Genomic DNA, 11260 nt, shown 5'->3' on the forward strand with positions numbered 1-11260 from the left:
AGGAGGGGTGCAAATAGAGCGGACACCTGCCTGCTGGACAGAGACCAGCCTACTTCCCAAGCATCCCGAAGTGGAATTGTTTGAGGTTGACAGGACTGGCCTGAAGCAGGAATACTGGCCACCAAGCAAGCGGCTGTGGCCTGCGAGGAGACAGCCATTGTGACATCAAAGACTAGCACACATAGCCGGTGCCACGGCTCACTAGGCTAATCCTCTGCCTTGCGGCGCCGGCACACCGGGTTCTAGTCCCGGTCGGGGCACCGATCCTGTCCCGGTTGCCCCTCTTCCAGGCCAGCTCTCTGCTGTGGCCAGGGAGTGCAGTGGAGGATGGCCCAAGTGCTTGGGCCCTGCACCCCATGGGAGACCAGGAGAAGCACCTGGCTCCTGCCATCGGATCAGCGCGGTGCGCCGGCCGCGGCGGCCATTGGAGGGTGAACCAACGGCAAAGGAAGACCTTTCTCTCTGTCTCTCTCTCTCTCACTGTCCACTCTGCCTGTCAAAAATTAAAAAAAAAAAAAAAAAAGACTAGCACACAGCAGCAGGAGCCCCCATCCAGGGCTATGCCTGGGGGCTGCGACCTTCCGCGGCAGCCAGAGCCCAGGGCTGCGGTGCAAGGTCTAGTTAAGCTCCTGAGCCTTCTAGAAGTCCAAGCTTCTCGCAAGCCATGCTGGGAGTCCAGAGACCTCGGGCATTGTGGCTCCTAGAAGCAGCGCCCTCCACATCATTTCTCTGAGAAGTGCAGCTGCCCAGCTGGCAGGGAGGGTGGGAGACTGCCTGGGAGCAAGGAAAAACAGGGCTGGGCCCCTAGGAGAGGGGTCTGGAGGGCTGGAGCGAGGAGGGGGGGCGACACTTGCTCTTACCTGTACAGTTCCCACCTGGCCTCCCAAGTTTTGGTGAGAAACAGACTCAACAGAGAGCATCTGCCCGCCCTGGGAGGTCATAGTTCAGCAGGGCCTGCTGATTCCGGTCTTTATAGTGGATCCCTGTGCTGCTGCACCCCTGAGTCGGCTGCCCTGCCCAGCTCCCCCCCACGCCCCTCCCTAGGTCCCAGGCCGTCCTGCCTGCTCACCGAGCAGAGAATCTGGAGCTGACGGTGTCTGGAACTTGGGCTGCTGAAAGATCTTGGCGGGGCCGGTGCCTCCAAGCCCCGCCCCCCGAGCCCTGCGGAACTCTCAGGAGGAGGGGGTGGGTGGGGCGCAACTCGGTCAGCTGAGTGACAGTCACGGGACTGAGGCCAGTTCAGTCTGGCTTCCTGGAGGAGAGGGAGGGATGAGCAGGGGTCTCCAAGTGCGACAGGCCAGTGGTGGGGCCCGTGGCGGGGGGTGCTGTCCTGGAGGGCCCTGAGGGCTGGTGGGGTCAGAAGCCTCGCATAGAGGTGGGGGTGGGGCTGGGGGTGTTAGGAAACCCCAGAGGGGCGGGATCCCGAAGCTCCGGGGGAGATGGGGAAGTTGCTGTGGGTGAGCTGCACCTCCAAGCCCCAAGTTTCCGGCAGGCCATGGAGAAGGAGCGGGGCACCATGCAGGCGTGGAAGGAGCGAGTAGGGCAGGAGCTGGACCGCGTGGTGGCTTTCTGGATGGAGCACTCCCACGACCAGGACCATGGGTGCGCTGCCTCTTTGCTCTACCTCACCCTCAAGGGGCTCCAGGGGCAGCAGCGGGGGGCTCGATGCCCCTTCAGTCTTTTGCTACCCCTGCGCGTCCCACAGGGGCTTCTTCACGTGCCTCGGCCGTGATGGGCAGGTGTACGACGACCTCAAATACGTCTGGCTGCAGGGGAGGCAGGTAAGGGTGTTCCCTGATGCACTTGGGCCTCTCTTGCCTCAGTGCGCACAGTACGGCCATGGGGGCTCCTCTTCACCTCAGCCACACCCCGCAGACCTGAGCTTGCTCTCTGGTTGCCCCACAGGTATGGATGTATTGTCGCCTCTACCGCAAGTTTGAGCGCTTCCGCCACTCTGCGCTTCTGGACTCTGCAAAAGCAGGTGCAACATTCCTTGCCCATCTTCCTAGTGGCCTCTGGGAAGGCAGGAAAAACCGTGTGTGCCTGGGGGGGGGGGGTTCTGGGCCTCACCTGAGTCCCAGCACCCCACCTTCGCAACTGCCAGGTGGCGAATTTTTGCTGCGTTATGCCAGAGTGGCGCCGCCTGGCAAGAAGTGTGCCTTTGTGCTGACCCGGGATGGCCGCCCGGTCAAGGTGCAGCGGACCATCTTCAGCGAGTGTTTCTACACTATGGCCATGAACGAGCTGTGGAGGGTGACAGGAGAAGTGCATTATCAGGTGCACCCCGGAACTCTGTTGGGATATGCAGGTCCCACTCCCGCCCTGAGAGCTGTGCCCTGCCCCCAGTTGGCAGGGAACCTCTCCCTCTTCCCTGTACTATAAGACCCCGACTCCACTGCCTGGGAGTTGCCTGCACCCCCAGACGGGGAGCCCCCAGAGCAGGCTGGGGCCAACCCGGCCCAGGAGCCAGACCCACAGCAGGCCCCTTGGTGAAGTGTCCTTGGAGTGCATGAGAGGCCACGGGCTTCCCGCCCAGGGCCGAGTCCTCAGGACCCCACCAGGTACCTGGGGACGGGACAGGTGGGACAGCAGCCTCAGCTGGGCCTCTCCTTGCCCCCCCCCCAGAGTGAGGCCCTGGAGATGATGGATCAGATCATCCGCTGGGTGCGGGAGGACCCATCGGGGCTGGGCCGGCCCCAGCTCCCAGGGTCCCCAGCGGCGGAGCCCATGGCAGTGCCCATGATGCTGCTCAACCTGGTCGAGCAGTTCGGGGAGGCTGATGAGGAGCTGGCGGGGAGATACGCCGAGCTGGGGGACTGGTGCGCCCGCAGGATTCTGCAGCACATCCAGGTGGGCGGGGCCAGGGGGCCTGGGCGGGGACAGAGGGCTGATCCCCACGCACAGGGCTGCCTCCAGTGCCCGCACCTGCCCTGCAGTCGGGGAGGCTCGGCCCCTAGGGAAGCTGGACGGCCCCAGCAGGCCCCAGGCTCCCAGAGCTGGGTGGGTGGGGCTGTGGGCTGGAGGGTGGTGGTTGCCAGTTGATGCCTGGTTGCCTAGGGGCAGAACTGCCTCTGTTGGTTCCCTGCAGAGGGATGGACAAGCTGTGCTGGAGAACGTGTCAGAGGATGGCGAGGAACTTCCTGGCTGCCTGGGAAGACACCAGAACCCAGGTGAGGAAGCAGAGTGGCCTCAGGATTTGGCTTCTGCCTTTGCCACTTCCACCCTGTGGTGAGGAGCAGGCCGAGAAAGAGGGGTGAGGCTCCCAGAGTTGGGGAGCAGGGGTGCGAGCTAGGGGCTCCAAGCAGCTCCCACTGTTCAGGAGGGAGGAGGGCGGTGTTGGGGCCTTGAGCTGGTTCCTTCTTACCCCTGCCCCCATCAGGCCACGCGCTGGAAGCTGGCTGGTTCCTGCTCCGGCATGCTGCCCGGAAAGGGGACCCCGAACTTCGAGCGCACGTTATTGACAAGTTCCTTTTGTTGCCCTTCCGTTCTGGATGGGACCCTGACCACGGCGGCCTCTTCTACTTCCAGGATGTTGACAACCTCTGCCCCACGCAGGTGGGAGAGCACCCAGGGACCGAATCGGGGCCAGAGGCCGGGGGTGGGGGTGCTGTGCGAGGGCTGGGCAGGCAGGGTTCTCAGGCCCCTGCGCCCACTCTGCTCTCAGCTGGAATGGGCCATGAAGCTCTGGTGGCCCCACAGTGAAGCCATGATCGCCTTCCTCATGGGCTACAGTGACAGCGGGGACCCTGCCCTGCTGCAGCTCTTCTACCAGGTGGCTGAGTACACCTTCCGCCAGGTCAGTGCTGCCTGCTCGTCCCAACGGGGGTGTGGAGGAGAAGCAGGCAGGCAGGGCCAGGCTTGCCTGGGCCAGTGGGAAGAGGTGGCAGGCAGAGCCCTGGGGTGGGGGTGGGGCCTCCTCCCCCTCACTGGTCTGAGAGTCCCTGGGGGGGGGCAGTGGTCTCTGATTAGTTAACAAAAAAGCCCCATGGGGAGGGGAGACTGTGAGCAAACACAGATGACAATGGGACCGTGGGAAATACCATGGCGGGAGAAGGGGGCAGGGCCAGAGACACTGAGCCAATGGACAAAGGAGGCGGCAGACGTCGGTTCCCGGGAGAAGGGGGTGCAGGGCCCAGGTCAGGAGTAGTGCAGCAAGGACACCTGGCAACCTTGGGAGCAAAACTGAGTGGGAGGGGGGAAAAGCAGAGAGGCCCGGAGGGTCTGTGCCTAGGAGAGTGGCCTGGGCTTTCCAGGGGCAAGGGGAGCAGACGAGACCGTGGCCGTCACCACAGCCAGCCAGATCTGGCCAGGGTGGCAGCCATGGGCAGTAGAAGTGGCAGAAGCGGGTCGGGCAGCAGGTGGATGTCGGTTTCTGTAGTTCAGAGGGAACCATCTGGGCTGGACACACAGATGTTTAGGGAATGGGGAGGCAGCAAAGGCGACAAGTGGAAGGAAAGTGAGCAGGGGACTCCCAGAGGCCCCCATGTCGGCAGCAGACTGCTGAGCTGCTCAGAGTGCTGAGCCCAGGCAGGACCCCCAACGCAGATCTGGGGCATTTCTCCAGCCATGACGATCGATCTGGATCGGAGGGAGTAAGGAGTATGCCTTGGGATCCGTGGGCCGGGGAGCCGAGGGGACATGATAGCTCCCTCTGTGGTGACTGCGAAGTTGAAGTCTAGCATTGCTTCCATCGTGACTGTTAGTGAGGTATCTGCATCACATGGCTTTGGCCAGAGGCATCTCCAAGCACCACACACGCTTGGCAGTACTTCCCCACAACGAGAGCCGTACTAGAAGCCACCAGTTTTTACGAAATGAAATGGAAGGAATACATTTTTCAAAAGATTTATTCATTTATTTGAAACCCAGAGAGAGAGGGAGAGAGATTGATCGATCCTCCAGCTACTGGTTCACTCTCCAGGCAGATCTGGCCCAGGCTAAGGCCAGGAGCCCAGAACTCCCTCCTGGGCTCCCATATGCGTGATAGGAGCCCACGCACTTGGGCCATCTTCAGCTACCTTCCTAAGTGTATTAGCAGGTGGTCACGGGAGAAAGGAAGTGTGGAATGGGCCAGTGAGTTGCTGGACATCGGCAGGGGCAGAAGGAGGGTGAGATGTATTTGGAACCCGTGGAGAGCAAGGACAAGGAGGGGTCTAATGTGCGGGATGTGCCAGACACATTAACTCCAGGGAAGTCATACCTTAAAAAGTGTCAAGGCAGGTAAACCCTCCAGCAACACTTAATTGCAACAAAGTACATTTAAATACACTAAGATGATTTCCATTCAACGAGTTGTGACAATGTATACACCTGGGCAACCAACGCCACGGTGAGGATGTAGACCATCTCTTATCTTTCCCGGGACGATTCTTTTTATTCCAATTCACGGTGTCTCGTTGCATGGCTTGCTGCCTCCCCCAACCCTGCTTGCATCTTTGTCCTGGACGCGGTGTCGAGGTTCAGAGCGCCAGGTCTGGAGTGGTGTTATGGGGTTGGCATGTGGGCGGATCCAACAGGCGCCAGCTGTCACCATCTCTATTCCAGTTTCGCGATCCGGAGTACGGAGAATGGTTTGGCTACCTGAACCAAGATGGAAAGGTCGCCCTTACCATCAAAGGGGGTCCTTTCAAAGGTGAGTGGGGGACAGTGGCGGGTCCGCAGGGGCTCGTGGCACCCACTTCACCTTCTGCTCTACCAACCTACCCACCTTCCTCTCCACACAGGCTGCTTCCACGTGCCACGGTGCCTAGCCATGTGCGAAGAGATGCTGGGTGCCCTGCTGAGCCGCCCCGCCCCCGATACCCTTCCCCCGACTGCTGTCCCCGCCCGCCAAGGCGCGGAATAAAACTGAGCCTGCTCCACTCGCTCCTGTGTGCGCCTCTGTGGGCTCGAGGGTGGGTGGGTGGCGGCGGCCGCTGGGCCGCGTCGGGCTGCAGCGCTGGCACCCGCCTGGCCCGGGGAACGCCCAGGTCCGCCCCAGGCCCGCCCCGCGCGCTGACCAGCTCGGCCCATTGGCTCCTGGCGCGCGCTGGGCCGCCCCGCGGGCAGGCCCGCCCTTTGCGCTGGGCTACCTTGCGCATTGGCCGAGCGGCCAGGAGGGAGGCTCCGGCGGCTGCGCACTTCCGGCCGGTGGCAGGGCCGCTTCACATCGCCTTTTCCGCCGCCACCCCCCCGCGATCCCGGCTCCACTTCCAGTCGCAGCACCGATCGCAGGTCGGTCCCGGCAGGCCAAGCGTCGCTTCGGAGCGCAGTGGCAGCTGACTGCGCGATCTCGATCCCCTGGGACTCGACAGCTTCTCCGCCGTTATGAACATCCGCAATGCAAGGGTGAGGGGCCGGGACGGGAGGCTGTCTGCGCCGCGTGGGCGCCGGGCCGGGTGGCCGCGTGCGCATGCTCCCGAGGGGTCCAGTTGGGCCTGGCCGGTGGCCCTGCGCGCCTGCGGCCACTGTGCCTATGAAAGTGCAGCAGCCCGAGGAGCAGTGCGGGGGAGCCGGAGGGCGCGGATCCCCCTGTTCGAAGATGTCGGGGCGCTCATTGGTGAAACAGCTTTGCACAGCGGCCGTGGGCCGGGCCTTGTGCAAATTCAGATGTTTCCAGCGCCTGCCTAGCCCAGAGGGATGGAGGTGGAGTCGGCAGCCGCGAAGCAGCGTTCTCAGCCGGGTGAGGCCTACTTAGTCGCCACAACCCGGGACTGAGCGCATCCGCTGCCCTGTCCCCTGCAGCCCGAGGACCTGATGAACATGCAGCACTGTAACCTCCTCTGCCTGCCCGAGAACTACCAGATGAAGTACTACTTCTACCATGGCCTCTCTTGGCCCCAGGTGGGCAGTGGTTGAGTTCGGGAGCCGGGGAGTCGAGGTGGAGGGCAACACAGTCTGAGTGGGAGCTCTGGGAGGCCAGGGAGGCTGCACGGGCAGGTGAGGGCAGCAGGGCCGAAGGAGAGGAGGCGCCTGAAGGGAGCCGGAGGTAGGAGTGGGATCCCCAGCCGGCAAAGGGGAAACGGGGCTGCTGGGAGGATCCGAGCTGTCAGAGAGCTCCCGGCATGGCTGGCGTGGCTGGCGTGGCTTACTGCGGCCCACTTGTGCCTGCCGAATGCAGCTGTGGCACGCACTTGCTTTCTGACTTCCTTTTCTCTGTCGCCAGCTCTCCTACATTGCTGAGGATGAGAATGGGAAGATTGTGGGATATGTCTTGGCCAAAATGTGAGTCACCCAGGAGGAAGAGCGAAACATGGTTCTGGGGCTGTGCCCTGGACGGCTTGGGAGTCAACAGCACGTCTGGCCGTAGATGCTGCTGGGGGTTCTTGAAGTGTTAGCTACTAGGCTTTCTTTTCTAGTACAGTGTAAAGTTCACCGACAGACTGAGCCGAAGGTAACTCCCCGCTGCTGCCCACGCCACCAGTGTCCTGTATTATTAACATGTCTTTTGTAGGGTAATTTTTTAAAAAAAGATTTATTTATTTATTTGAAATCAGAGTTACACAGAGAGAAAAGGAGAGGCAGAGAGAGAGAGAGAGAGAGAGAGAGAGGTCTTCTATCCTCTGGTTCACTCCCCAGTTGGCTGTAACAGCAGGAGCTGCGCTGATCCGAAGCCAGGAGCCAGGAGCTTCTTCTGCGTCTTCCATGTGGGTGCAGGGCCCAAGGACTTGGGCCATCTTCTACTGCTTTCCCAGGCCACAGCAGAGAGCTGGATCAAACATAGCAGAGACCTGGCGCAGCTGGGACTCAAAGCGGCGCCCATTTGGGATGCCGGCACCAGCTACACCACAGTGTCCCGGCCCCTGTAGGGAACTTTGTTAACACATGATCACCTAACACTGACACAACATTGCTAACTGCACAGTTTTTCAGTCTCTGATTCCGACAAGTGCTGGGTGTTGGCTGCTACAGTATCACACAGAATCCTCCTCTCCCCCCAACCCTCAGCAGGTGCTCTCTGCAGAGTGGTGCCTCACAAGGCTGTACACTGTGCCCAACTATGTAACAGCCGGAGACTGGCTTTTCATCCTGTTGGCGCTATGTGTATCTGGTGGGCGCTGGGGTGAGGTGGGGGGAGGGTCCAGCTGTCCCCCATCGCAGGTCTGGGGACCCTCACATCCACTATAAACGGATGCGGGGGCAGCTGTGTGCGCACCAGCCCCTTTCTAGCTGCTCTCTTTTCTCCTGCAGGGAAGAGGACCCAGATGATGTGCCACACGGACATATCACCTCACTGGTGCGTAGCCCCGCCCCAGGCTCTGGCAGTGGAGGGGGGCAAGCAGGGCTTAGTGGGAGCAGCCCCCAACGTCCCAGCCCCCGTCCTCCTTCTCTCGCCAGGCGGTGAAACGTTCCCACCGGCGCCTCGGCCTGGCTCAGAAGCTGATGGACCAGGCCTCTCGGGCCATGATCGAGAACTTCAACGCCAAATACGTCTCTCTGCATGTCAGGAAGAGGTGGATGCGGGGCAGGGGAGCGAGCGCACCGGCAAGGGGGTCCCGGGGAGCCTTGGCTTTTGCAGAAGATTGGGGAAGTGCGCTGAGCGGGAAGGAGGGACCGGGGAGAGGGGTGGGACCTGGACATGCTGTCCCGCCCCGGCCAAGTCTGTGCAGCTCAGCAGTGCCTTGTTCCCCTGCAGTAACCGGGCCGCCCTGCACCTCTATTCCAACACCCTCAACTTTCAGTAAGTACGCTGAGTATCCTAGCTGCTGGGGCGCCTTCCTGCTTGCTGACAGAGAAGCTGGCGTGGAGAGGGCACTCGCCTGCGGCAGCCAGCTCCCTATGCGTGGTGGGGGTGGGGGAGGCCGGGCGCAAGCAGCGAGAAACGCAGGCAGGAGGCTGTTTAGTGAGTTGAGGAGTCGCCGTGTGCCCAGCACAGGAGAGAGGGAGCTGGGGACACTCGCTTCCCGTCTGGGGGCGGGGGGTGGAGAGGAGACACTCTTCACCACCCAGCTGCAGGCCCCTGGGACTTTGTCCCGGAGAAGGCCCCTAGTTGGAACTGCGTCGCGGCTGAGTCAGCAGCTCCCACGTCCAGGCCATCAAGTCCGCTGCCCTGCCCAGGGACGGGCCACCTCTCAGCGCCAGTGAGTGCCCAGGAGCAGGGAAGAGGAAGCCAGCTCAGGACTTGTGCTAACAAAGCAAGCACAGAAACATCCTTGGTGGCCAGGCCAGGGACGCTGCGCGTGGCAGGCCCCAGGGCCGGTGAAGGCCTCGGGTGCTGCTTCCTGCCGGGCTGGAGAGAGCAGAGGGAAAGCTGTGCTGGAAACTGTGGCTTCTTGTGGGCGGGCCCTTCCGGGGAGGAGGACGCCGGGACGGGAGCAGGACTTGCCCCACGGTCGGGTCTTCCTCTGTGCCCAGGATCAGTGAAGTAGAGCCCAAATACTACGCCGACGGGGAAGACGCGTACGCCATGAAGCGGGACCTGACTCACATGGCCGAGGAGGTGAGTCCAGCCCGGGGGCGGGACAGCAGGCAGCCCCCAGCGCGGGGACGGACCACCAGCTGCTCGGCTGGGAGTCCTGGCCCCCGTGCCCCTCGGCTTGCTGCCCTGTCACGCGGGGAGGTGCTGTCTGGGACGCGAGAGCTGTCTAGAGGAAGCAGGACCACCCGGGCATGGCTGTGCCTGGGGCCCGCTGTGGCCTCTGCATAAACTGTGGCTCCTGCTCTTACTGAGAGAGGCCGCGCCGGGCCCCACCCAGGCCTGGGGACTTAGGGTCTCTTCCCTCCATGTCCCCTGGGCTCATGGCGGCAGCTGAGGCGGCACCTGGAGCTGAAGGAGAAGGGCCGGCACGTGGTGCTGGGCGCCATCGAGAACAAGGTGGAGAACAAAGGCGGTTCGCTTCCGAGCTCGGGAGAGGCCTGTCGCGAGGAGAAGGGCCTGGCCGCTGAAGACAGCGGTGGGGACAGCAAGGACCTCAGCGAGGTCAGTGAGACCACCGAGAGCACCGACGTCAAGGACAGCTCGGAGGCCTCTGACTCGGCCTCCTAGAGCCTGCCCCGGCCCACCGTCCTGCCCAGGAGCTCTCAAAATAAACTTCACCCCGTGGTCCTGGGGAATCTGTGTGTGTGTGTGTGTGTGAGAGAGAGAGAGAGAGAACCAGAGCGAGAAGGAGAGTGTGTGAGCATGTTTGGGAGAGAGAGAGAGAAAGAGAACCAGAGCGAGAAGGAGAGTGTGTGAGCATGTTTGGGGGCACATGGCTCCATGCAGTGCCTTTGGGTGCGCAGCAGCCTACCAAGTAGAATGGAAGAGCTGTCGGGCCTTCGGAGGTGAGACTGCTAAGTCTGATGGCTTTCAGCAGCTTTGGGCCTGGGAAAGGGGGCCTGGACTTCTGGGAGAGACCTCATTAATGTTCCAGCCTGAGCTAGGTGACCCAGCACAGAATGGAGGGACTCGCCTTGGTAGCCGCTGTCAAACCTTGGCTTCCTTCGCCGCCTCTGCTTGGTCGTCATCTTAAGGCTTAAGGTCCCCATGATGCCTTTTGAAGCTATTCCTGAACCTGGGCCCTCATTTGAGAATAACTCACAGGCTATGTTTAGTACAGACTAGCCTCTCCAGCCCTTCAGTTTCCTCTCATTCACATTTTGGGTCCTGCCAAGTGCAGGTTTACATTCGGGTTCCCCCCCTGGATTGTACGATTCCCATAGGCTTTGACAAATGCATACACTCAGGTACTCGCCATTAGAGTTGCATGCACAATATAAATTTGTTGCTCCTTGCTCCCGGACGGGCTCCTCTGGCCGCCTGCCTCCCAGCGGAGCCGGCACTCCGGAGCTGTCACTATACCTCATGCCCCAGCTACAGCAGGTGGCACGCTGCCCCCCTGCTAGGCTGAATAATTCGCCACCCGCTCCCATAGCTAGATTCTTTGGCCCGTACCTGACACGTGACCAACAACAGGCCGCGCAGAAAGCTGAAACTAGCGCGAGGGCGGGGCGGGGGCAGACTGATCAGCTGCGCCTGCGCAAAGCCGCCGCTGGAGGAGGCTTTGTTCTGATTGGTTCAAGCCGCGGACTTCCCTTTGTATGGTTCGGAGGCGGGAGCCGGTCCCGCCCTCGGCGCCCGGAGTCAGTCGCTTCCGGTTCGCAGACCGCGACGGGCAGCGTTCCCAGGCTCCGGTTGGTTCGGCGGCGGCGGGGCGGGTGCGCATGCGCGCTGCGCCGGCCGCGCCCCGGCGCTGAGGGAAGCGAGCTCGCGCAGGCTCCCGCGGCGTCCTGCAGAGGGCTCCGTGCTGAGCGCGGGGCTCTCCCGGGCTCCGCACTCCCAGTGCGTTCAGTGCCCTGCGTC

General features: G+C 62.1%; 2 protein-coding genes across 3 annotated transcripts; both read left to right on the top strand.

Moving 5' to 3' along the window:
* Nucleotides 1–1252: 1252 nt before the first annotated feature.
* RENBP (renin binding protein) lies at nucleotides 1253–5846 on the top strand. 2 transcript variants are annotated; one of them, XM_062183636.1, is made up of 11 exons: nucleotides 1253–1303; nucleotides 1493–1602; nucleotides 1706–1781; nucleotides 1906–1981; nucleotides 2105–2277; nucleotides 2626–2850; nucleotides 3089–3170; nucleotides 3380–3555; nucleotides 3665–3796; nucleotides 5545–5632; nucleotides 5724–5846. In XM_062183636.1, the coding sequence occupies exons 2-11, from the start codon at nucleotides 1496–1498 to the stop codon at nucleotides 5843–5845; spliced, it is 1257 nt and encodes a 418-aa protein (XP_062039620.1). In that variant the 5' UTR covers nucleotides 1253–1303; nucleotides 1493–1495; the 3' UTR covers nucleotide 5846. The 2 variants fall into 2 exon arrangements, with proteins under 2 accessions (XP_062039620.1, XP_062039619.1); XM_062183635.1 differs by having other exon boundaries at nucleotides 1253–1296.
* A 281-nt stretch (nucleotides 5847–6127) lies between these two features.
* On the top strand, nucleotides 6128–10048 carry NAA10 (N-alpha-acetyltransferase 10, NatA catalytic subunit). Its single transcript, XM_062183637.1, has 8 exons — nucleotides 6128–6327; nucleotides 6724–6822; nucleotides 7145–7203; nucleotides 8170–8215; nucleotides 8317–8432; nucleotides 8615–8659; nucleotides 9334–9418; nucleotides 9728–10048. Exons 1-8 carry the CDS (start codon nucleotides 6307–6309, stop codon nucleotides 9962–9964), a joined length of 708 nt encoding a protein of 235 aa, XP_062039621.1. The 5' UTR covers nucleotides 6128–6306; the 3' UTR covers nucleotides 9965–10048.
* The last annotated feature ends 1212 nt before the right edge of the window (nucleotides 10049–11260 follow it).

The sequence above is a fragment of the Lepus europaeus genome, chromosome X (genome assembly GCF_033115175.1).
Source record: "Lepus europaeus isolate LE1 chromosome X, mLepTim1.pri, whole genome shotgun sequence".
NCBI classification, from domain to species: Eukaryota; Metazoa; Chordata; class Mammalia; order Lagomorpha; family Leporidae; genus Lepus; species Lepus europaeus.